Consider the following 26,292-nt stretch of genomic DNA (forward strand, 5'->3'; position numbering starts at 1 on the left):
TACTCGTGTGTGTGTGTGTACATGCCTTCTGTTTGTGATTAATGGAAAAGCTGCATTTGGTATTGATTTTAAAATGGTGTGTGTGCGTGTGTAGAGGCATTGATGGACCTTGGATTTAATGTACTGATTTAGATGCAAGAGAAACTCAGCAAGCACAGCATGTCTCTGAGATTCCCACAGGACTAATGCAGAAACACACACATGCATACGTTCAGTCCCTTCCCCCTCGTCCATACACAGACAGCACCCTTTACCCTACACACATGGTTAGTTTTATCAGGGTAATGCCTGTGTAGTGTATTCGGTAATGGGTTGCTGGGGGTTTGGCAGTGGTGATAAACCTGAGCTAAATATGACTCCTTTTCCAGAGTTTGTGATGGTTCAAAGTTTACAGTTGGTCAGATTGCACCATGCAGCAGGAGGAAGTTTAATAAAAAATTATTGATAGCGAGATATGAAATGATTTAATCAGTGTGTGTGTGTGTGTGTTTGTGTCCCGTAAACATGCCTCATGTCTAAATGCATCTGTGTGCAGAAAAAGAGATTTTCAAGTCGGACCTGACATGATGGAATGTTTGCTGACGTGAAATAAATTCAGTTTCGACAGCATTTGAGTTTCACACAAACATGTTCTTAGTGTTTCTCTTGGTAATTTTATCTCTTAATTTTTTGTGAGGAAAACATAATACAGTCCACAAGGTCAGAGACACTGATCCAGTTTTACAGAATGTTTCCAAAAACATGTCTGGGATGCATAATGATAACTGACTTAGAGCAGGACAAGTCTCCCACACTGCACTCGATCTGATCATCTGCGTCTGGATTGAATGTGCCTGCTTGAACCCAAAGCAGCCTCGGGATTGCACCACATGGCTGCACTCCTGCCGCGATTGTGGTTTTTAGTCGGTGGTTGCATGAACCGTTCTTTGCTTCGCTGTGCAGTCTGTCTGTGGTCTGGCTCGTTGAAACGGAGTGCACGGTGGCTCAGTAATAATGTGATTACAATGGCCTCCTTCGCCATAGAAACATCAGCGCACATCGATTGTGTGCGCACGCACAGGAAAGACACAGCATGTAAAGTTAAAATCAATTGTCAGTTATTAGTTTGGTTCTTGTGGTTATGACGACGACTGACAGCCTTCATCATTTCTCCTAGGCGATGCCTTCCCGGCAGGCTCCAGTCCCTTCCTGTCAAGTTATCCAGGCCCTTTGACCTCTGACCCTGCGTACAGATCAGCTAATCCCAGTGGTCTGCAGATGGCTCAGCTCTGGGCTTCACACGCACATGAAGGTAAATGACACACACCTCAACAGACATTAGTGTTTATCTTTGTCTTTTCTACTCAAGAAACTATATTAAGGCCACAAGGGGGAAAGTAAAGTGTTGTGGTAAATTTACAAATATTGTTTTATATATCAGAATACAGTAGGGTCTGTAAATGTGTATATAGTCTGAGACCATATGGAAAATGTGTGATATTTTCAATTAAACCTTGAAATAAACAGAAGGTTTGAGGATTTAGAGACAGAGATTCTGACATCTCACATAAAGGAACTATTTGTAGGTCAGAAATCAAATAGAAGCAAATATGAGGCATTGACCATAATGGTCCAATGAAACATTCAGTTGACACTCAGGTGGGTTTGATCAACCCTCCAGATGCTTGTTCCACTAAATCTACCTTCAGCCATTTGTCACCTGTTGTGAAATGGCTGCACCTCAGGTTTCTGACAAAGTAACAACATGATAGTGGGACAAAGGATATGGAATCAGAACTAAGTGAAAGTGTCAGAAGGCAGCTCGTTATTCTGAGCAAAACGTGGCTGAATGAAGTTTTTTTTTTATCCAAAGCGGGATCAGGCACAATAAGTTATCACACCATCAGACGATGGCAACATTGACAAAACTGATTGAGTCACTTGTTGATTGATGATAAAAAAAAAAAATTAAAATGTGCACACATTCATACATGTCCACACACTGCTCCTTTTCTGTCCCTGTCCATAATTTAAATGCTTAAAGCTACATCACATATTCATGACATTTCCCACCGTCTGCTTCGCTCTAATACTCTGGAGGCCTGTTCTTCTTGTGCTCCTCTTTGCTTACACCGGTGGGATCCTGTTCCATTTCTGTCTCTCTGCTGGTTTCTCTGCTCCTGGCTCTGTCCTAAATGTGTCCCTCTCCCTCTGTCCTCGACCTGTCTCTTACTTTCACCTGTCACGCGCCACTGTAATTTATCTTCCTCTCTCTTGTTCTTTTTTTGAGCTTCCTGTCCAGTCTGCACTCTGTCTCTGTCTGTCTCTGTCAACCTCCTCTGACCCACTTTTCTACAACATCTGTCTCCTGACCTAACTAAGGAACACACAAAGGCATGTGTATAAATCCTTGGGCCTCTCTGTACTTGTCTTAAGGCCTGTTCCAGTAAGTGATTGAATCTCTGTTCCCTCCTCGTGTCCTTCGTGTCCTTCTCAGTCTGCTTATCAAATCTCACTGAAGTAGAAGGTCAGACAGGAGGAAACGCATCCTGCCGAGGGTCTTGGCTCAGTAAAGGGAGAATGAACAGATTTAAATTCGGGTGCATTTAACGACAATCTTCGGTGCTTCCGAATAAACACAGCCTTTATTAAATCATGGAGTCGCAATGTTAAAAAAAGTTAGTTCATGTTTATTCTCTTTTTGCTTTTGTACAGATTAAACACGGTAACTAAATAGCTCTACAGCTTTATAACTTTGGGGCAGAGCCATGGTGGCTGTTTGGAATTGTTTCCTTTGTTGCAAACTATTCTAACCAGATGCTGTGACCTTAACTGTGCACCAGAAAGCGACTATGTGGACTTTCTAAAATGTCCAACTATTCCTTTAGTGCTGGATTGCATGCACGCCTTGTTTCTTGTAAATCCAATGTGCATGTTAAAGCAAACGGAATCCAGTGCAGAAATGCTAAATTCAGCCACTAACAATAAAAAGTGCCCTATTTATAGATGGTCACAGAATGTAAATGCACTGAATAGCAGAAGAAATAACAGGATAGTAAAGAGTATGGAAAAACATGGTTTGGTTTTAAGAAGACCTGTTTCACTTTATTTCCAGCCAGGGAAGCAGGGATAAAGGATGGAAAGACTTTGGACTTAAAGTTTAGCCAGAATCGAGGCTGGAGTATTTAAAGCTGAAGAAGCTAAACCCCCACTGCTGGCTGAAGCAGCCGCAGACGCGACTCGCTCTGATATGAAATGAATCCTTCACAGCCTCGGAGAGATTCCTAATACCTGGTGACTGGCTTTAATAGCAGCTGAAGTGACTAAAAGCTAGAGACATTTCCAGGCGGCAGCTAAGAGGCAGACTTTGGATATGCCTGGGATGCAGCGTAGCTGAGCGGGATACCCGTATCCAAGCTGTTAGAGATCAAGGTTAGCAGTTAGCTGCGGTTAAAGGGAGATTTGCAGGAAACCTTCCCTGCATGCCTTTGCTCTTGTCACATCATTCCTCCTATATTTCTGTCCCCCCATGCCTTCTACTAACCACTGACACCCCCGCCACCCACCTCCCCTGCCTTCTCTATTTCTGCTTCTGAAAACCGAGTAGAGACGGATTCTTACTTCCCAGTGCTTCTCACTGCAGCGCCAGCGGCATCTTTGATGCTTCTTGGAATGTCCAGAGTGTGGGAACAGGGAATGTCTCACCCTCTCTGGGTGGCACTGTCCTTTTGTTATTGTTGGGTTTTTCTGTTTTTTAGTTGTTGTTGTTGTTGTTGTTTTTGCCTAACACGCTAAAACCAGCCAACATTTGAGTTGGAGCCAGTTTGGTCCTAACACAAAAATCCAGAGCATTACACCAAGTGCGCAGCTTTGTCTATATTAAGAACTGGTCTCTGAGTGCAGCAGCTGGCTGTGGGGCAGACTCTTGGCCAGTGCCAGCTTCAGGATGACCTCACAAACAAAACCAGCCACCGCAGGTGACGTGGAAATTGAGTTTTTATTTACCAATTAAGTCAGTGTAAGAGGTTTAACATGAAATAAAAGTGGTCGCGTCTCATTGACGTGCACAAATGCGTTGACTAAGCCTGAACATAATTACATATGTGGAATATGCCAGAAATGGCAAAAAACAGCTTCTATGTTCTTGTCTCATTTTGTCTGGCCAACAGTCAAAAATCCATTTGGACATGGGGGATTGCAGTTTGCTGTGCTTCTTTTAGAGCGATATACATTTTTAATGTTTTGCAGATTAATTCATAATGAGCAAACTCTTTGGCTGCTATCTTGGTCTGATTATCATTCCACCCTCGTTGATGCAAATACCACGGATGACGTCTGCAAATACCTTGTTTCGGTTTACTAACAGTCCAAAGTGTAAAGACCTTTAGTTTACCATCATGTATGACAGAGATGTATTAAAGTTAAAAAAAAAAAAAACACTAATTCTGATCATATTTTTGTTTTAACATGGATCAAAATGATTAGTTGCTGCAGCTCTATCAATATTTACCTTACTGATGGATTTGATATTTGTTGTCTTCTGTCTTCAGGCTACCCTCCTCTGCCAAGCAGCCTGTACACCAGCCCCTACCTGTCTCTGGGGCACTTGGATCCTCCCTCCCTCTCCCAGCACCCCCTCTATGACTCCCATAAAGGTCAGTTGTTGAAGTTGGCGTACACATACATCTTGCACTCTGTGATACATCAGTGGCAGCCGGTTCATTTTAGTGAGAAGACCTGCAGGTGTTTGTGGAACTGGGCCAAACTTGCAGCCAGAAATAGGCAACATTTATCAGACAGGTGGACCAGTTGTGATGTGCTATTTCTACTTGTAGATGTGCCTTTCTGTTTGTTTTCTGTCTACTTTACTAAATGTACTTAACTTGTGTCTGAGGCTTTAATGTGTTTTATCTTTTGCTCGTTTGCAGAGGGCTTTTACCTGTCGCCCCTCCACCCACCCTCCGCTCCCCCAACTGCCCCGTCTAGCTCCACGCCTCCACAGAGGACGTCCCGGGACGGGGGTAGGGATCGACCTTACCGTGGGGACAGGGAGAGAGAGAGAGAAAGGGACAGGGATCGAGAGCGGTTGAGAGAGGAGCAGCGTCCGCACAGCGTGGTGGACCTGACGCAGGACGGGAGAAGCGAGGACGACCGCCGGGCGAGGAGCGGAGACCGGGAACGAGAGAAAGAAAGGGAGCGCGATGTGGAGAGAGACAGAGAAGGCTGGGCTTTCCACCCTCACCCCCACCCCCACCCCCACCCCCACCAGCACAAATCACACTCTCAGCCCTCCTCATTTGAGCCCAGATCCAGGCCGTCGCCTCCACAGCCCCACTTCCCTTCAGGTGGGGCTGCGGGTAGGTTTCATGGACCAGAAGCAGAGAGAGGGGGTCGCGATGAAGAGAATAGCTCTCGACATAATCAGAACCATAACCATAACTCTAACTCAAATAACTCAAACACAGACAGACAAAGGAGGAGCGACATGATGGCCACATCATCGGGGACCCTCCATATTTCGTACGGCCTTCCGCCTGCACTCCAGCCTTCTATCGCTGGTCCACCCCACCCCTCCACACCCAGAGAGCCTGCCAGGGAGCAGCGAGTCAGCGCACCCACGTACGTGCCTTCTGTAGAGGTGTATGACGAGCGGGCCGGGCCCATACAGATCGCTTCACAGGCCCGGGACAACAAACACAGAGACAGGGAAAGGGATCGAGAACGAGACCGGGAGCGTGAACGGGAGAGAGACAGGGAGAAAGAGAGCTACAGGTTTCCCGAGAGGAGCCTGGTGGATCATCCTCGGCTCTCCCAGTCTGGCGATGCAGTCAATCAGAGAGAGGAAGGTTCTGTCATTTGTTCCAATGGTTCCGTTGGTAAACGAGGTCAGGACACTTCCTACTCCTCCAGTCAAACGAGGTTCAGCCCAGAAACAAGGGACCTTTCTAAACACTCAATACGATTGGGTATGGAGCGCGTAGCGGTGGAGCCTAAGTGGAGTAGCATCAGCCCGTTGGCTAACTATGCTACGACCCACATGGCTGCTTTGGCAGCTCAACACGGACACACACTTTCCTCTTCCCACAGTCAGCCGGCACACACACAGATGTCCCATTCCCCCCACTCAAGTCACCGGCACAACAGTAACCCACACTGCACCCACAGCCATTCCCCTCAGGCACACCCCTCCCCACACAGACATAGCCGTGCAGGTGAGGAGGGGAGTCAGAGACGCTACCTGGAATCATCTACACTCTACCGACCTGGGGGGTCCAGCAGTGGAGAGCGAAGCGTGGTAGTGGGTTCAGATTCCACAGAGGTGTCAGCCATGCAGAGTCTGATTAAATACAGCGGTAACTTTCCTGCTGAAGGTCCTGGGTCCTCCAAGCATGCTGCGGACATGCGGGGGCCTTTCGGGGGTCTTGGTCACATTGGGATGGAAACCGAAAGAGAGAGGCACAGAGAAAAGGAAAGAGAGCGGGAAAAGGAGAGGGAAAGGCAGAGTGGTGGATCAGGTGGCTCGGGGGCAGTGAGGGTTCCTCCCCAGCTGAAGCGGGAGCAGGAGCGGCCGGACAGTGCCCGCTCGTTTGGGCGCGAGGGGGAGGGCGAGGTGCGCCACCCACCCGTAGGCATTGCTGTAGCTGTGGCTCGGCAAAGAGACAGCGGGAGCGGCAGCAAACAAAGCAGCGGACCTTCAGACACACAGAGACCCCTGCTGCAAACAGCCATTAAAGGTAATATTGTCTTTTTACGAAAGACAAATGTGACAAAGCTCCACGCGTCGGCTCACTGCAACTTAAATTCCTGTTGCACGTTACGACCACTCCAGTAAAATGTTGTTTTGTGTTTTCTGGCGTGTCAGCCGTAGAGACTGAATCCTTTCAGTAGCTTTAAAATACGCACAACTTTTATACTTTATATACTAAACGAAACCTATTGGAAACCTTGTTCTTGTTCAATTGGTCCTGCTTCTGCTTTGGACTCTGCTCTGTGGCGCAGATTCCCCACAGTTAAATGAACCAAGAGCAAATGATTCCTCATTTTGGTTTGCATGAATAATGGAGGACTCATTTTCTTTCAGATCAAAGTCCTATTTTCTTTAGCCCCTGTTTGACTTTGAGGTGTTAATGCATCTAACGTGATTGGAATGGTTGAAACAACTCTTCACTAATTATGTCATGGGACGTATTTGGTTGAAAGGCTCCTCTTGCCGAGTCTGTGCTGCATAGCAATTCCTGCTTCTCTATTCTCGGACGTCAAGGTCATTCAGCTCTCTGTTTCTGTTTCTCTCTCAGCTCCTTTCTCGTCCTGTCCTCCCACAGTTCAGCCTCTCTCTCGATCTCTCGATTCATTTCATTGAAATTCTCCCTCTCTCTCCACCCTTCATTCCTCTCTGAGAAGGTCTTTGTAGAAGCATTCCCTCCTTGTCCCACCTCAGGCCCCCTTCTCTTTCTCCACTCTTTTCCTCCACCCTCCCTGCATAAACATGTCATTACAGGGTGCAGCTATTAGCCACAAACAAGCCTTGAATTACAATAGGACTATGGGTGTGTTGCTAAGCAATGAATCAGTTTGAGAATGATGGACTGTGCGTGTGCAAGTGTGCATTTGTGAGATACTGTGGATGTTTGTGTATTTGCATGTGCATCCCTGTTGGGGGCGTTTATTCACTTCCTTGCTTGGGCAGAGCGGTTGGTTTAATAGCAGGAGTCTCCGGCACGGAGAAAAGCTCTAAATAAACAGCAGGGGATTTACGCTGGACAGATGAATGAAAGAATAGATGGAGAGGAGCAGGAAGGAGAAGCTAATGAGAAGAGATGGACATAGATCGATAGGTTGATAGACGGGAAGAGAGAGGTATGTCAGGAAAGAAAGAAGTGGGGAGAAAAAAAAACGAAGAATGTGAGGTTGAAGGAGGACCAGCTAAGGAGGAGTGGGGAGAAAGAGGGGGCGTGCAGCGCTATTCGCTGCCTTTCTGAGGCAGAGAGGATAGCATGTGGGACAGGCTCCCTGTAACCTTGGTAACAGTCTTGAAACCTTTCCCTCGGAGCATGTCAGGGATTGTTAGTCTCTTGTCCCTTTACGGGCACACCGTGCCTCTTCTAGAGCAGAACTGAAGGGTCCAGCACACTCGTATAAGACCTCTCTGCTGCTCAGGGAGCTCCACTCAGCATTGTTGAGATGGAAGAGGAGTGCGTGGAGGAGATCCTCATGTTTATTCTGGATTGCTTGGCTGAGTGGGTTTATTTAATTTTTTTGCTCTTTTCATTTGGGCCTCATAGTAAGCAGGATGGGGATAAGACGTGAGTTAGTGTGTAGTAGTAGTAGTAGTAGTAGTAGTAGTGGTAGTGGTATGTTCACACATGACCTGTGGCTATAGACCGATATGTGGTAAGAGCTGTCACTTCGTCTGTGTGAGTGTGTGTTTGTGTGCAGGCTAAGGTCCAATATTGTATTTTTAGCTTCAAATTTCATTTTGATACTGTTGTATCACCGTGATAGAGCCGGCGTCACCTTGTCTTCTCCCATTTTTCTTTTACTGTCAGCCTTTAAGATTTCTGCATTTAGAGATGGATTCTTGAAAAAAAAATAAAAGGCTAATTATGAATTTAGTCAGAATTCTTAAAGGGGGAAAAAAATGATGTGTTCAGTGAGACTCTAATCTGAGATGCCACTAACTGGTGATTTCTGCAGTAGTGACTTTCAGTCTTTCACTACGTTAATCACCATGTTTGTGGATCTGCAACTACAGATGAAAAAAAAAACGTCCATAATTTTCCACCTCGACTGACCTTATGGACTCTGGGTTAAACTTTAACACATTAAGAAGACAAACACCATCAATTAAAAAATTGACAGCTCCCACCTGTTGACTTAAAAACGTTACTAGTGCCTGAAGATAATAACATGCGAAGCTGTAGCCAAGACAAATGGTGGCTCCTTTCAGGAAATGACAAAATAAAAAAAAAAGATCTTTAATGTAGAAAACAAAGCAACAATGAATGAGAAGATGGGTCTAAACACACCTTTACCTTAATTTGCACAGATACATACTGAGGTTTCTTATGTTTAACGTGCAAATTAAAATCTTGGTTGTGCACATTTTATATGCATTACATAATGTGAACAAAGTACACACTCAGTTATTATCTTTCCTGCTGCTTCTTTCCCTTGTGGGACCAATAAAGTTTATCTCAGACCTTGGACTGGTGCTGTTATCTTCTGTCGTATCTCAAAATCTTGTCTTTTAATATACATTTTATTTGGAGGATTAGGTTTGATTAGTCATGAGCCTCCGTAATGGATCCAATAAACAACTGGATCTAATCTTTTCCTCCACCTCTGTCCCTGAACCCGTTTAAGATGAGGAGCGAGGGGAGGACCGTGCTCGTAGCCACAATGACAGACTGCTGGCCGGCCGACTGGAGCGGGAGCAAGAGAAAGTTCTCAGGTGAGTTGCTGTGACTGACAGCTATTTTTCCACCTTGTGCAAAAGTGTCCTAATTAACCCCAAAATGGTGTTAAGGTTAAAAAAAAAAAAAAAAAAAAAAGAGCTTGTGAGAGGAGTGATGAGAAAAGAATATACACCAAATGCACCTCCACATGACTTCTAAGTCGTGTGCTAAATGTAAATGCACATTCTAAGTTGCATTTCTTCTTGTCCGTGAATTAGACTTTTACTGCACAATATTTAAAACGTGTGGTTTCCTCCCAGAGAGTCCAAGGAGCTGGCAGAGTTTACTCAGATGCACCCTGCCCCTCTGTCTAGCAGCCTGACACCCAGTATGATGACATCTAGCCTCATGACCCCCAACCTTATGGTGACAGGAGGGGCTGCCCTAGCAGGGGCAGGGCGATGGCCTCCAGACCCCTCAACTCTGACCTCTAACCCTTGGATCCCTCGGCCCGGAGCTCCCCAAGTCTGGCTCTCCAGCTCACCATACAGTATGTAGACCTACACATAACTGCCACAACACGTTTCGATGTCCTCAGAGTTAATAGACACCTTTTGTGTAGTAGCAAAAGTTGATTTTCAAGTCAGTCCAAACCCAGTTGTTGTTGGTCATTTTGAAATCAGAAGTGAAGCATTTCTTCTTGTCTCTTTTGATGATACTCTACATATCTTTGTGGGAAAAAAACAAATGCCTTCAATAAGAGCTCTGGAAACCTGTGCGGGGAAACATTTAAACCAATCAGGAAATAACCGAGCACAAAATAATGAATGAGAATAAATGAATTGTGGAGGTGGTTGGTTCTGCTTGCAGCTGTGTGACATCAAGCTGGTATTAAACAAGTGTTCTTTCCTGATGAATGACGAATGCTTTGACAGTACACTGCACAAAGCATCAGTGGTACAGATTTCAGTGTGGGCCCTTTTCGGTGGACATCTGTCTGAGTTGTCCAACCAGATGCAAAAGACAAGAGTCTAAACTAGTCCTACAACAAACCTTGTCATTCTTGCAAAATTGTACTTTCCCCCATGTGGCTTTTTCTGAGTGGCATAGCAGAAAATGGAGGCGACCTCCAGGGGGTCAAGTGCCACAGACATTCCTGCTCTTTGCGGGACATTCCGGACCTGCTCCTCCTCCTACCGCACCAGAAATAACAGTGTCAGGATGCACATTCTTATGCGGGCACACGCATAACATCCGAGCACATGGAGACACCACTGTGCACACAAAGCTCCCCGAGGGCCAGATCTGTCTAGACACTAAAGGGAAGAAAGAACGTCTTCCTACATATGTGATGACCTGTTAGAAGAATGCGGCAGTTTTTCTTTCGGGTGGGTTAATTAATTTTCTTCCCTCTCAGGCCTCGGTCCATCCTCACTCCACCAGACTCTCCCCCCAGGATACCCACCCTCTCTGCCAGGCTCCATACCACCTCCCTACCAGTTTGCCAGGGACCCACAGTCTGGACAGCTAATAGTCATCTCTACTGAACACCTGCCACACTACGGTATGAGAGCCGCTCTGTGCATGCATGTACATATGAGATCCGACAAATGTGTGCATGATCTAGGTTTGCCAACCGTTTGTTGTATTAAAGAAGAAACAAATTGGTGCAACATTCATTTTGACACAGATGTTGGTACTGTTAAATACTGTAAACAAAACCCACAATTGCCAACAGTCTCCATGTGGTATTGTGGCCTGTGTGCCAGCGGTTTTTGCTTTCCTCTACCTTACAGCACAAAAAGGAGAGCGCGGTGATGCACTTTACACATCTTCTCTAAAGAGAAATCCAACTTATTCAAAGTGTGGGCTACAAAATAGGACAGTGGTTGTTGCCTTAGCGGATCATATTTTAAAGAAGATATTTATTTTTCTGTTCAATTAAATGATTTCATCCACATTTTTTTTTTTTGTAAAGTGCCTTGAGATGACTTTGTTATGAATTTGTGCAATACAAATAAAGTTGAGTTGAATGTTGTAGCTAAATGGCTAAAATGAGCACTTCAGTGGTTGTAAAGGCAAAAGCCAAAATTAACAAATGACAGTAGCCAAAATTAACAAATAATTAAATATGATAAAAGTGAAGTTGCTAAATCTGACGTCGGCTAAAAGTAGTAATGGCGAGTTAATAGGGTGAACTAACTAAATTGTTGGGAAAGCTGAAGTAATGGATAAATTATTAAAATGGCTAGTAATGGAATGGAACAGCTGATAGGCATTAGTTAAAAATAGCAGATGATGGTTGATTTCCATTTATGGATAAAATAACAAGATTTTGATGATCCAAGATCCAGTAGCACAAATGCTAAGAGAACCTGTTCAAACATGTTTACATCAAATTGGTTTTCAAACATTCAGTACTACAGCCACAATCATAAATAAAATACATTAATATTTTTTCTTTATTTTTAACTGAGACACTCTTTATTCATGTCAAGTGGGTTTTAACATTTCCTTCTGTCGTTCTGCAGGAGGTGATGTACTTGAGCGCGGAGCCCCGGTGTGGTCGGGGGTGTACGGTACAGGCAGCTCGCTGCAGCACGCAGCCCAGCTCCAGCTCCTCTCCCAGCAGCAGATGCTCCGGCAGCAGGAGCTGCTCATGATCCAGCAGCACACAGCACAGGTCCTGGAACTGCAGAGGAACGCACAGCTAGTAGTAAGTGGACGCGTCAGTAACCCCACGTAGTTCAAACCCCATACTTAATTTTACATGAGCACACTGAAGCATAGGGACAACAGGTTGCAGGCTTCTGCGCAACTTACAGCGCAAGAATTTAATTTGCAGAGTATTAATAGATGTTATTGTAATAGTCGATTTGTAAAATATAATGTATGAATAATTCAGCTAGGCTAATTTTCCCAAATTATATCGATCAGTGGTTGAAATGTCTAAAAGTAATGTTTAAATAGCATTTTATGGTTGAAATCGATAAGAGTAATAATATTATGGTGAGGTTTTTTAAACGGGTAGGACAGCATAACATTAAAAATACGATGACCTGCTTTCTGGTCCACCGGAAATGAGATTCTTAACAACTTAAGATGGAATATGCTGCGCAAATCTCTACAATAAAATAACATGTAAACAATTTAAATGGTTGAATAAAAAATAGAAAATAAAGATGTGGTTAATGCTGAAAGTGTCGCAGGGTGACACAAATAAATCAATGTTCGGGGAAACACTGCAGACCATCACACTTGCCTGATCAGACAACTGCATGATGCATTCTACTTGCCCGAACAGAGGTTTACTTGCCCAGAGGCAGCAGATGAGCATTAATGTCGAGCCCCGTCTTCATCAACCGCATATAAACCCATTTCTGCAACAGAATAAAAGGTTCCAGCAATACTTGCATACGATAGTCTGTATGGTCCTCATGGAGCATATCCACACAAAGACCAAAAGCAAAAATGTGTCTGGTAATCTCCGGCCTAACTAACCCATCTTTGGCACTCACTTCATACTTTGTAGAAGCAGTATACAGTTATGTAATGCAGTAGTAAGGGTAGTACTATCTTGAACACCTGTTTTCCTGCGTGTGTTTCAGGAGCGTTTGAAGGCCAGCGAGCACCGACCAGAGATGGAAGACAAAGCAGACAAGCGAAACACAGACCCCAAACCCCGTCCCTCCTCGATTTCTTCCCCCTCTCCCTCACCTGTCCATCATCCCCGCAAACCCCCGCCGCCCTCACGCTCGCCAACACCTTCTACGTCCTCCCTAACTCCCCTGCCTCCACTTGCCTCACCGGTGACCACTCTCAAGTCAGAGGACGGAGGGCCGAGAGTGTTGTCTCATCCGCCGTCGCCCCTGCCTCACCCGCCTTCACCGCGCTCAGCTTCTCCGCCCGTTTCCTCCCCACGGCAGCCGAAGCAAGAGGCAGCTGAGGAGGGGGAGGTGGGACGGAGGGAGCAGAGAGGACAGAAATCGGCCTCTGCAGCTTATCGAGGCATCTACTCTGGTCAGTCTAGAATGAGAATGGAAATCTGGCTTGTACATAACATTGTATGAACGTATCAGTGAATCTTACCTCTGAATTTTGCCTTGTTGTTTTTTTTTTTTTTTTGGATAGATCTCCCTCCAGGTTACCCTTACCAGTCTATCACTGCTCCATTTGGATCACCATTTCCACCATATCACATCCCCGCCTCCACAGGGGCTAACACGGAAATTGTCCCACCTCACCACTCCTGCTCTCCATCTTCAGCTTCTTCTTTGCCCTCAGCACACCTTCATTCAAGGTTGCTGGATGCAGACATCAAGCCACAGAAACTAGAGCCGTCAAAGACAGGATCTTTTCTCAAACAGGAACCTGGCGTGGAGCAGCCTCTGCTCGACATGACGCCGGAACCTGTGGGTCCCCTTCGCCAGAGCTGCAGCCCCATTCAGGCCAGTCAGGAGAGAGGGGCAGATGGGGAAGCAGTGAAACCCCAGCTTCCACTACCCCTGCACGTCCCTAGCCCTTCACCTCAACAAGAGAAAGAACTAGAAAAAAATATGGACGAAGACAAGGAAAGAGGTCAAATCAAAATTGAAGTGTCATCTTATTCCTGTCAGGCTGCATATCCTCGGCCTGCTCCACTCACAGAAGCCGAGCCTAAACTGAAGGTCATCAAGAATCCAGTCCAAACCCAATATTCATCAGGTGTTATTGTAGATTCACACAGCCAGGAATCAGCTCAGGTGTGTGTATCACTGGAGAAAGCTACCAGTGCCGTGTGTGAACAAGAACAGCCAGACACTCCAGTGAGTTCACAGAGTCCCAGTCAGAAAGAAAGTGTCTCAGAAACTCCCGGTAATGCTCTGCCCACCCCCAACTCTCCTCTCTCGCTGGTGGTCGGTCCAGACGATCCCATGGCAGGGATGTTCGCCCTGCTGACAGCAAGCGAGATGGCCACCCGCGCCAGCACCCCACCTGCTCCGTCGCTCGAACCCGAGGTAGAACAACCGCATGTGGGTGCAGACTGCAGCGGTGCAGGACCTTTGGAGATGGTGGCGTTGGAAGGGATGGCCCTCCTCAGCCAGATGGCCCAGAATGAGATGGAGCACATTAGTGAGGAGCAAGGTGAGTAGACGTATCTACTGATGAAGGATGAGTGGTGATAAAGAGATAAGTAAAAAATGTTTGTTTTAATACTCTCTGCATCCCATTTGTCACATTAGAGGGTCTGCTGGACTGTCTTCTTGAAGCAAGCAGACAGATTCTTTTGGAGGCTATAGAGAAACAGTCCCACATTGATCTGCCCAGGATGCTCGACCCCAACAAGAAGTATAGCTGGAGGCAAAGAAAGGAGGAGCCAGTAAGATGAAGAGACATGTCATGGTCACCCAGAGAAAAGAATCTGCCAGTTTCTGAAATGTTGTGACTGACTTGTCACTTTTTTCCACACATCTCTTCTTCTACAGCTGTATAGTAAAATGTCTGTGGATGTGTTGGATGCAGTGGAAGTGGAATACCGTGTCCGCCTGGCTGAGCTTCAGAAGACTTATAAGGAGAAGCAGAGAGAGTTGAGCAAGCTACAGAGAAGCACAGACAAGCGGTGAGTCTTTCGTCGTACAGCTCACAGACTCACTGCTGCTATTATTGCCCACCTGCAGGGAAATCTCAAACACACACACCCACACCTATAATGACTTTTTCATTCTTACATCAGTGAGCGGCAGCAGCAGGAGGACGAGAGGCGGAGTCTGACTAGACGTGGCAGAGGACGACCCAGGAAGAGAACACACACCTCCACACCTCCCAAAATTGACAGCAGGCCTGGAAAGTAAGTGGGATCTTAAGCTCGCCTCACTTTTTGTTTTGTTTACTTTTGCAGGATGCATGTTCAGTTTTTGGCTTCACACGTGTGTCTGTGTCTCAGGGTGGGCAGGACAGTGCAATACTCTGAGGATTCTGAAGCTGGAGAAGGACAAAAGAAGAGGTTCCGTGTGTCTAGAGAAGAAGAAGAGACGGACACAGGTAGTGGAGGAGTGACAGTGAAGAAGAAGGAAAAGAAGAAGAAGAGCTGGAATGACCAGGACCCATCTACAAGTCATGCTCTGGAGGTAAGCAATTAGAAAGCACGTGGTTTGAGTTTGGTGGAATTGTATCGCAGTCGTTGTGATAAATTAACAAAGCGTTTTATTCTTTTTGTTGTTTTGTTTTTCAGGCGTTGAAGGCAAAGCGTGGGCACATGTGTGAGCAGGAGCAGCTGGCGTCGGACCTCGACAGAGCTCTGTCACTCTCGCAGCTCAGCTCGCTCTGTGCATCTCGAAAGCTTGCACACAACACGAAACTAGACAAGTCAAAGGGGAAGTCTGCACAAAGTCGGGTAAATGAGCGCAGTATGCATTCCGCCGCCAAAAGTTCGAAACACAAGATGGCCACGAAGGCTCCCGCTTCAGACACTGTCCAGAAGGTGAAAGGTCAGGAGAAGACGGCTTTGTTCTCTCCTAGGAGATCAGAGCTCAGCAGCTGCTCTAACAGTGAGTACCAAAGGGCAATGCCATCATAATGTTGTCAGTTATGAACAGAGTCCCGTTTAATATTTTCACATCGTCACCTCCATCATAAATACAAACATAGTTTGTCATTCACAAACAAATCTTAGTCGTCTTTCACTCATAAATATGTTGTTGTTCAATATTATTTCACTATGTTCACTATTTCACCTCTGTTGTTTTCTGGTCATAATGTTTGTGCAGAGTCTGAGTCGACAAAAATATTTTCTCTTTCCCCACCTTAAACTTTGAAGACATGCAATTGACCTCAGTCGAAGTAAGAGGCTTGTCATGCAGCGCAGACATCAAATTCTGAGCAGTAGAACAAAATAACGTACAGATCTAAACTAGCTATTTTCTGATATTCCGAACCCCTTTGTAAATGTGGGGGAAACTATAGGCTCCTTCGACTGCGATGTAGTGCAGTACAACACCACCTCAGGTCGAAGCCCCTTGGAGGGTCTGACAGTTGAGTTTTTAAAGACCCGCACAAAGTATTCGCAGTATTATGGGTTTGGCTCGCAGCTCAGCAGACCCTTGTTCCATGGCCTTGTTCCCCTATCTCTCTGACCCAGTTTCCAAAACTGTCTCCACACTGTCCACTATTTAATAAAAGCATAAAGATGGTGCGAAAAAAACATAAAATAAAACCTGAGCCCTAGTAATAAAAACTGAAGCATTACGATCGTCACAAAGACGGACGTTATGGCAGGACTGTTATATTGGAAGCCAGTCAGTTGTACATGTGCATGTAATAAAATGCTGAGTCATTGTCTCTGTAACCTGGTTTTAAAGGTTAATGTCTTCAAACAGGAACAAATGGCCACATATGAGCTAGTTAAGTATGTAAAAAGTTCAGAAATCGACTCAGACGTTTCTGGTTATGGTCTTTTTATGGGAGACATTGACATTAAGAAACATTTAAGGCAACACCACATAAATATTATTGAAGAACTTTCCGTTAAACTTGATTGTATTCATTTCATTTCGGATGGATTTCCCTCTTCTAAATTAGGGCCTGGGGTTGAAAAAATATGCTGCTTCATTTCAAACCTTTACTATGAAACCCATCACTGTACCATTATTACAGGGCAATGGTGGGAAACTTTGCATTGGTCAGTGGTTTAACAAATGCCCATCAGGTCAAATCGTTATATTGCTAATAGCTTGCTTTTAATTTTCACAAATCTTTTTTTTTTTTCCTTGAGCCCTCATAAATTATAATTGCACTTTCTCTGCACCAGACTCTGATTCAGAGGAGCACAACTCTGCTCGAGGGGGCTGGCCCCCTCTCTCAGGGATGCATTCCCACGATAGCCTGACCAGAAAGAGGCGGTCTGCGTCATCGCCCACATCTCTGCTGTCCAGTCAGAAGTCTCAGAAGAAGAAACACAAGCACTTATCCCTGCTGCTGGAGGAGGCCGACCTCAGCTCCTCTGACGACTCCTTCGACCAAGGTTACTGACCAAATCTTACAGCCCCCTGCCCCTTGCTGTTGAGTCAAACAGTACTTTTAAGCCTTGTCACAGCTTGTGTCCTGTTGGCTTTTCGCTGAGGCAGCTGTTTTCAGACTGTGCTTTTAGCTTGACGATCCCTACCTCTCTTGCTGCTGGCTTCTTTGCAAAGTTGCCTTTTTTTTAAAAAAAAAAGAGTTTACCTATTTTTATGGTGTTTTTATTGCCTGGATTACAAACCAATTTTGTAGCATTTGTACAGTTGAAAAGTTTGTGTGAATTGTGAGATTTTCTTTTTTTTTTTTTTCATAAAGTTGTATTGCAGTTTGGTACCTACAAGCTTTATTAAAGATGTTGATTTGATTGGTACAGAAAGCGAAGCGCTGTGGTCCTTGTGTCTGCTTCATCTGTCTGTCCGTCTGTCAGTCTGTCCAGCTGCCACTGCACCTCACACATCCTCTGCAGTGCTCTGTTCCTCAAATATCCCTTAAGGTCTCCTGGCGAACTTTAAAAAACCCTGTTTAGCTCGAGGTTTACATCTGGAAAACCTATACACAGATGACAGTTGAGATGACAGTTGAGTCTTAATTGGACAGAGAGTCAGTTTAGTCCTAAAACGAAAAGAAATTTAAACAAAGGTCTGCTCGTGTTTTTCTGAAGTGCGTTGCTACGTTTGCAGCAGACTGATGTTTGACTATGTGGCCTGGTGTTTGGTGTTGTGGGGGATGTAAATGCTTCAAGAGGGATCAGACTAGATGTCTGGGATATTTGGACAATAGAGCTCCTCCTGTGTGTCTACTAAACCTTCAAATAACCCTTTTCCCTTTCCGTTGCTCTCAGACACCTTGCTCTGTCCTCTCACTTTTTCCTCCTCACCTTTGGATTCCTCCCCTCCCCCCCCCCCTTCCTACCCATGATGCTTTGAGTGTCTCTTAGCCTGTTCCATGTGCTTGTGCTGCTGCGACAATACAGAAGCTTGGCGAGGACTAGCGCAGCCTTGAGCCCACACTGCCTTGCTTCGGCTAGTCTACGCTGTGGCTAAAGCTTTGCTTAAGCTAGACTGAGCTAAGGCCAGGCTACACTGCAGCTAGGCTGCGCGCTCGCCACCGCCCTGCCCCGCCCCACCCTGCCTGAGGCCACACCCCTGTCACCTGCTCTGTAAGTAGGAAGTGCCCCTCCATCTTTTCTTTATTGACGGCAAGCATGAACTATGCTGAAATTGAACTATACACACATAGAACATTGCCTTTTATTTTTGGTTTTAGTTTTTCGTACTTTTATTGTTCTCGCAAATTTAACGAGAGCCATGGCTACCACCTCCTACCCATCTTAATAAAAATTCCAAAATGAAAAGGCTGGGATGGAGGATGTAACCATGGTTACTCTAATCTCATTTCAAGGGGCCTCACAGGGCTGTCCTCTCAGTGCCTGCTTGTTGCATCGTCTGTCTGCTACTGTTAACACGTGCTGGATTTGCAGTACAATATATTCACCAGATTTACTCACAAAGAAATCGCAACACTGCAAGACTTTCCATATATTGTTGCGCCTCCAGACCCCCCCAAAAAAGTGCATAATTTTAAACAAAGTATAATAGTTCTGCTAAAGAGTAACTTAACAACCCTGGAAAACATTGCTCATGACTTCTCACCTTGCTCATGTGTAGTTGCACTTCAGTACAACATGACATTATGGGTGTAGTCAGGGAGACACTAAGCTTCCTTTTGACTTGCTGTTTAACAAAGATCTTTGTGAACCACCATCATAGCTATTTTTATAAATGCATTTGCCTTAAGTTCCAAGAACTCGTCATTATGCAGGCACAACAACATTGTAGTTGTGTCAGCCCCCAGCGATGAATAAAGTCCTCTCACATATGTATATTAAATATCACAGAGGACTATCGAGAAATACAGTTAATGTAATGTACAATAACGTACGACTAGAGAGATGACTACGGTGCGAAACCATAATGGTTCAAGAGATGTTGTGCTGCAAATCCACCCTCAATGTTAACACTAACCCCTGAGAAGACGCTGATGCTCTTCACGCTTTGCCATGGACCTAACTGCTTGCTACCAGCAACACAAAGTTAAGCAGCAGTATTCTGCAGTGCACATACAGTGATTTCAGAAAGTACTTCGCTCCCTTTCATATTTTGCCCCTTTGTGTTGCATTTGATGGTAAATGGGTAGAATAGCCATTTGAACCCAATCAGGCTTCAATGGAAAAACCCATAGTAAGTAAAATGTTTGTTTAGAAGCTTCCAAATTTAGTAAAAATGAAAAACTGAAATCTCTTCTTACAAAAGTATTCACGCTCTTACTTCAGCACTGGATAGAAAGTCCCTTGGGACTGATTATAGCTTTGAAACTACTTAAATACATTTCTTCAAGCTCCTCACACTTGGATTTAGGGAGTTTATCCCGCTCTTCCTGGCAGATCCTCTTAGGCCCCATCAGATTGGACGAGAACTGGCTTGTTCAGGCCTCTGTGCAGATGTTCTGTGGAGTTTAAGTCTGGGCTTTGGTCACTCAAGGACAGTCAGAAGCCTGAAACCTCTCCAGTGCTGGATTGGCTCTTTGTTCTGGATTGTTGCTTTACTGAAAGGTTTACAGTCCCTCCAGTCTTGGCTGCCTGTAGTAAAGAGCAGGTTATTTTAAAGAAGCTCCCTGCTTTTGGCTGCATTAATCGTTCCTTACATTCTGAGCAGTCTCCCTGTTCCTGCTGTTTAGATGCCCACTTAAAGCATCATGCTGCCACCACCATGCCTCCCTCATAGGAATGGTATTAACAGGTGATGGGCCTGGTGTTCACCTGACTTGGAGCTTTGCTCAAAGTTAAAGTCAGTCTCATTAGATTAGATTATTTAATCCTCATGCTCTGAGTTCTTTAAATATAGCTTGACAACCTCCAAAACAGGCTGTGGCTTCTGTTCAACCACCAGAAGAACAAGCTTTATTGTCATCGTTGAGTTTGCACATACGTGGATCAGTAAAACTTTGTCCTGCGCATTTAAACCGTCCCCCTGGGGGAAGCGGGGGGCAGCCACACCTGATTTAAACAGGGAGACTTCTGCCTCCCACACCTGATGGTCTACAGCCTGGTCCACCAGACTGCTTAACAGTCTGATGGGTCCAGTGTTATTGCGACGTTTGCTCTTCCATCAGGTTTTTGGTCTCCTCCCTTAACTAAGGCTTTTCTTGCCCATTTACGTCGTGTGGCCTGAAAGATTCCTGCTGGTTTTAGACTGTTCCATTTTACCGTACCGCTGAGAACATTCAGAGCTTCAGAAATGGTTTCAAATGCTTGCTTTGATCTCTGCCTCACCACCAAATGTTATCACAGGTTTAACGTGAGTTTCCTGGACTGTCTCGGTTTTTTTTATCCTCCTGTGCAGTGTGAATTGTGGGAGCTTGTATACACAGAGGTGTTTGGCTTTCAAACTACGTCTCAGGTAGTACATCACTCACACATTGAAGAATAATTGATACGAACAAGATGCAAACAAACACATTTTGTATCCACAGTAAAGGCTCGGATTAGTTTTTATGAAGAGATTTCAGTTTTTGAGTCCTAATAAATCAAGCATACATTTGTAAAAACACTTTTTTGACCTTCTGGTTTACGTAGTGTAGATTAGCAGGAAGATTTGTGTCTCAAATTAAATCTTCTACACAAAGTGCAAAATCTGAATGGGTCTGAGTAATTTTTGAAGCTGCTATAAATGTGTGCTATTGCTTTTTTCCTGGCTCAGAGTTGGATGTTAGAGCTTTTGTCTGTCATGTGTTTTTTTTTTTTAATTTATTATTAATAATACGCTAAATGACACAAGAACCAGAGTTTCAGCTCACCTGGTCCCAGCAGAGAGGAGTGTGTGTATGACTCATGACTCACATGCATGAGATAAATCACTTTTTCCTCTTGTTTTCTTGCTTGAACTCAGTGGCCTGCAGTGGTTTGGACCACCTACCTTCTCTGATCAGCTTACATGTCGAAATATATTTGTGTGTAGGTGTGTGTGTCTGTGCATCTGGATAGAAGTGTGTTCAGTGAAGTGTGTCCAGACTAGTTTTCTTTAACACAGCTTTCAACTCAGTCTTTCTCAGATACTTTTTTTTTAGAAAGCAGCAGAAAGGAATTGATTTGATCTTTGGCCCAAGCTACAGTTTCACTGATCTCTGAGCTTAAAATCTCTCTTTGTTTGTTTTTGTTTGTTTTTTGTTTTGTTTGTTTTTTTGACCGGAAACAGAAACCTCAGACGACGACAACGTGGAGGACTCCGATTCAGAAGGTGGCTGTGAGGAGAGCGGGCTGGGTCTGCTGGCCAGGTTTGCGGCGAGCGCGCTCCCCGTCAGCTCAGCCCCTCTGAGCCTGCTTCATGAAAGCAAACACCACAGCAGACAGAGCACTCTGGGTAAAAACACAGCAGACAGAAATTGGTTGTTTGTGCGGCAAACTGGAACTCAAACATAAATCAGAAATTTAAAAAAAATGAGATTTGGATTATGTTTTTGTGGATTATATGGCTTCGCTCGTGTTTAAAGACAATGCAGGCAGATTTGCTCACAGCATTCCAGACTAGTTATTTTTGTAAATGATCCAGCCTGTTCACAATTATCTTATTGATTGGTGGTTAAATATTCATTCGTTTTTAATTGTCACATCAGGCTGCATGTAGTGATTCAGTTTTAAATTGTGTTCTTTTCAAATGGATCAATAGTCCTATACAGAGTTATTGATTCCAGACAATCTAACACCTTAGTTTCTTACTGACTGCATGCGTATGAATTTGGGCTTTATGTGTAGCAGAGGTGGGAGAAGTACTTAGAAAAACTAACAGTACTACAGTGTAGATGTACTTAAAAGTCTTGTTTTCAATATCTTACGTAAAAGTGCGCAAGTGCTATTTCTTATTATGCAGAATAATATAAATTATGTTGCTGGTTGAACATTGAATTTTCCATCTTGAAGTAACAACAGTTATTTCAACCAATCCCCCACGAATTCTGTGCCATCTTGGATTTTAAAACATAAAAACATTTTTTATAAACCCGACTGACTGATGCATTCATATGTTCATCCCTTTAATTTTGCAGCCTGTAAAAAATAGGGCAAGTTCTTCAAAATTGTTTCGAAGATTTAGGTTACAGTACCTGAGTAAATGTTACTTTTAATTGTTGTGGTGTGTTTGTGTGTGTGTGTAAGAGTGTGAGATGAAAGTAAGGTAAAAAGGGTTTTTCTGTTATGTGACCCTCTTCTTTCGACCATCAGGTTCCTCAGAGTGCGAGTGGTCAGACTCTGGCTCAGACTTGAGGCTCAGGAAGTTCCCCTCCTTGCTGCATGGCAAACGTTCCGCCCCTGAGCTTCCCCTGTTGCCCCCAGCAACCCGGCGCATCGACCAGACCAGCCCCACCAAACGTGATGAAGCGCTGCCGGTCAAACACAAGCCTTTGCCGAAACCGCGGCCTTCACCTCGGTCACCGCGTCGATTTAGCTTTGAACTCGCCGGGTTCGGAGGCTTCAGCGAGGACGAGGGCTGGAACCGACGGCGCAGCGAGAGGATCTTTCTCCATGATGCCACCACTTCAGCCAGTCAGATGTCAGTCTCAAATCCTGCTCCCCCCAGCCAGAGCTCCTCCTCTTCCTCCAGCTCAGCCCCACCTCTCACCCCAAAGCCTCCCTCCAAACCCAAAACCGCAGCACCCAGCAGAGAGGGGAAAGACGTGGTGAAAGTACGTCAATAATTTATGGGGTTGTGATTCACCAGATACACTCAAGCCTCTTTTTTCTTCCTCTCTTGGCTCACCTCCCTTGTCTGTTCTGCTAGTGTTTTCGCTCCTCTCCTCCTTCAAAACCCTGATTCCCTCACATCCTTTGATCTCCCTTGATATATCGGGGTGTGTGTGTGTCTGTCTGAGTCCCAGCAGGGTTTCCCAGTACTTCAGTCGCTGCAGCACTATCCTGCTGACTGAGTCGTGTTGCCAACAAGAAAGGACAACTGCAGGCCGCCTGGCAGCATCCCACCCTGTGTGTGTGTGTGTGTGTGTGTGTGTGTGTGTGTGTGTGTGTAAAGATGTAAATCTGTCCAGTAGACCCTTAATTCATTTATATACACTTTAACACTGTGTGTTGTGACTTTTGAAAACCAGAAAAAGAAGCTGAAGGACTCTCCTCTACCTGTGAGCCCATCCACTCTGTGCAGTCCAATTCCAGATGTCCCTGTGCCTCTGAGCCTCAGCCCAGCACGCAAGAGCCAGACTAAAGCCAAGACCAAGGCCAGAGAGGTCAGTGTGATGATGATTCAGCTGCAGAGTTGTGAGGGATGAAGACATGTTTATCCTTACAAGGACCATAACATTTGAGTTAATATAGCTTCGAGTTTGCTGTGTTGCACAACACGTGCGCACAGAAAAACAATAAGTCTCAGACAATGTGATTCTTTGTGTTGTAGTTAACAGTTGTGTTCTGTTACTGAGAGAAAAATAGTATTGTGTGATTTCTGCCATCTGCCACCAAACAGAACTTGAACTTATTTTGAAAAGGCAGCCAAAGTGTGTGCACGGCTCGTGTTGGTGGTGCGTCGGTTAAGATGCACGTGCAAGCAGAAAAGATTGTGCATCCAACAGCAGAAGTGTTGTAATATGTTTGAAAAGTTCATTTGGGATGTGTTGGCCTGGCGGTTTTGTGGGCTGCAACGACAATGTTAGGTAGCAGGATAAAAGGAAACACAATCGCGTTCCACAATCGGTAGATAATAAAACAAATGACGTGCTTCTGCGTGTTTTTGCAGCAGTCCAGAGGAGCGGTGAGCCGGCTGATGGAAAGCATGGCGGCCGATGAAGACTTCGAGCCCAACCAGGACAGCAGCTTCAGCGAGGACGAACTCATCCCACCGCGCAGCAGCAACGTCTCAGAGCCGTCCTCCACACCTGGTGAGTCTGCACGAACGCTGCGAAGCGCTGCTTACGGACCCGCTAAGTAATAACACGCACATCCACTGACTGTTTGCATGTATTGTGTTCAGCTCCAGTGCAGTGTGTATTGGACAAAGATTCTCTGGTGGACGGGCTCAGAGTTTTGATCCCGATGGACGACCAACTGCTGTACGCAGGGCATGTAAACACTGTCCACTCCCCTGACATGTGAGTACACATCAGCAGGCGTTCAAATGTTAAACAGAGCATCTTTTACTCATATAATTACAAGGTCTTTTCAACGGGTTTTTAACCTTTATTAAGCATCAAAATAAGTAATTAATGCCTTCACTTACTCAAGACACAGGAAGTATCCGTATAGGAAAACTAAATATGCTGAATTAGCTATTAGCAGTTCCTTTTCCCTCTTCTGACCACTGTTACTGTGATACTGAAGACACGTTCAGTTCTGAAGTGTTCGTTCCCTGTACTACGTCTTTAGTTTGTTCTGAATGCAGTGCACATCTGTAGGAATGTGAAAGTGGTCTTTAAACATGCACAAATCTGCAAGCACGAAAACGTGAAGCGTTACGCTGAGAGCTAATTTAGGTTATTTAGCTGACGATCAAACCCAGAGTGGCTTAATTAAAAGAAAACAATTAGAGTAAAACCTCATTCAGACAGGATTAATATTCCACAAGGGGTGTGGGCATTAGCTGTGCCAGGCAACACAAGGTACTAAAATCATTATTTATAAGAGACAACACATCCCCCAAGCCTCCTATACATCAAAGATCAAAGCAGCCACACTCAAGATAAGGGCATGTTGCTGACTCTGGCAAAGATTTCCACCTCAGAGAGGAATGATGTGTCTCTGGAAAGTGTCCTAAAAAGCACTGGCCATTGCACACTGACCTTAAACTTGTAACACGCACCCGTTTCCATGATTTCCCCCCTGCAGATACAGCGTGGTGGTGGAGGGGGAGAGAGGGAACCGACCACACATCTACTGCTTAGAACAACTGCTGCAAGAAGCTGTAAGTAAACCCGGCACCTCTACTCACTACTCCACTACCGGATCCCTTTCTGGTGATACATGAGCCACTTAGACGAGGTGGAAGTGCTGCCTGACATGTGAAATATGGTGTGTACGCGTTGACATGCAAGAGTTCTTCATCCTGTGTGTGCAGATCATCGATGTGAAGCCTCCATCCGTGCGCTATCTCCCAGAGGGCACCCGCATCGCTGCTTACTGGAGCCAGCAGTACCGCTGCCTTTACCCCGGCACTGTTGTGAACGGTACAACAGCAGCACGTAAACACACCCCGACCACTTACGTGACACCATGATTCATAATCCACTTCCATGGATACTTTAATTGTAGCTGGCAGCACAAACAAATGTGAAAGATCTTAACAGTGCTGCTCTTTCATTTTACACTGCAGTCTGTTTTTGGAACGAGCTGAATGGTAATGGAAACATAATTGGCCTGAGTTCTGTTCTCATTGAACACTTTGAATTCACTGAGCTATGGAGCAGTAAAGTGGCTGAGTGTGGTGTAGTTACGCTAATCAACACACGTGTTACGACAGATGTTTCATTTTGCTAAAACCGCGTCCGGATGAAACGTGCATTGCTGACTCGTGTTATTGTTACCCGAACAGGAAGTTCCGATATCGACGAGAATGACGATCTTATCACGGTGGAGTTCGACGATGGCGACACGGGCCGCATCCCCCTCTCCCACATTAGACTGCTCCCACCAGACTACAAAATCCACTGTGAGTTCTGTCACTGCTTAAGCTCCTTCTCTTATGATGTCATTAGACTTTTCTTTTTTTTTGGTTTTGGTTTTTCAGAAACGAAGAAGACATGCAAGCATGTTGACGATTTCCCAGTAAAGGCTTTATACCAATATATCTTTATTTTTCTTTGTGCTTTTCTAAATATTAGCTGCTCTTTAGCTGTTAATTATCAGGATGTTAACAACTAAAACACGTCTGCC

At 45.0% G+C, this 26,292-nt stretch overlaps 1 protein-coding gene across 6 annotated transcripts in view; it reads left to right on the plus strand.

Annotated features, from left to right (window-relative positions):
- tnrc18 (trinucleotide repeat containing 18) overlaps positions 1-26,292 on the plus strand; it is a 48,704-nt gene that overhangs the window by 12,289 nt on the left and 10,123 nt on the right. For 5 of the 6 annotated variants that reach the window (XM_067478499.1, XM_067478498.1, XM_067478501.1 and 2 more), the window contains 23 exons: positions 1,157-1,291; positions 4,530-4,634; positions 4,908-6,713; positions 9,343-9,430; positions 9,695-9,924; positions 10,792-10,938; positions 11,906-12,090; positions 12,983-13,394; positions 13,506-14,498; positions 14,597-14,733; positions 14,840-14,973; positions 15,088-15,201; positions 15,298-15,481; positions 15,586-15,901; positions 17,161-17,373; positions 21,623-21,787; positions 22,645-23,105; positions 23,523-23,657; positions 24,164-24,305; positions 24,398-24,515; positions 25,249-25,324; positions 25,478-25,601; positions 25,952-26,068. In XM_067478499.1, the coding sequence (XP_067334600.1) occupies positions 1,157-1,291; positions 4,530-4,634; positions 4,908-6,713; positions 9,343-9,430; positions 9,695-9,924; positions 10,792-10,938; positions 11,906-12,090; positions 12,983-13,394; positions 13,506-14,498; positions 14,597-14,733; positions 14,840-14,973; positions 15,088-15,201; positions 15,298-15,481; positions 15,586-15,901; positions 17,161-17,373; positions 21,623-21,787; positions 22,645-23,105; positions 23,523-23,657; positions 24,164-24,305; positions 24,398-24,515; positions 25,249-25,324; positions 25,478-25,601; positions 25,952-26,068 (6,537 nt within the window). The remainder of the gene's footprint in view (positions 1-1,156; positions 1,292-4,529; positions 4,635-4,907; positions 6,714-9,342; positions 9,431-9,694; positions 9,925-10,791; positions 10,939-11,905; positions 12,091-12,982; positions 13,395-13,505; positions 14,499-14,596; positions 14,734-14,839; positions 14,974-15,087; positions 15,202-15,297; positions 15,482-15,585; positions 15,902-17,160; positions 17,374-21,622; positions 21,788-22,644; positions 23,106-23,522; positions 23,658-24,163; positions 24,306-24,397; positions 24,516-25,248; positions 25,325-25,477; positions 25,602-25,951; positions 26,069-26,292) is intronic. The other variant, XM_067478500.1, reaches the window with a different exon arrangement.

The sequence above is a fragment of the Channa argus genome, chromosome 15 (assembly GCF_033026475.1).
Source record: "Channa argus isolate prfri chromosome 15, Channa argus male v1.0, whole genome shotgun sequence".
Taxonomy (NCBI): domain Eukaryota; kingdom Metazoa; phylum Chordata; class Actinopteri; order Anabantiformes; family Channidae; genus Channa; species Channa argus.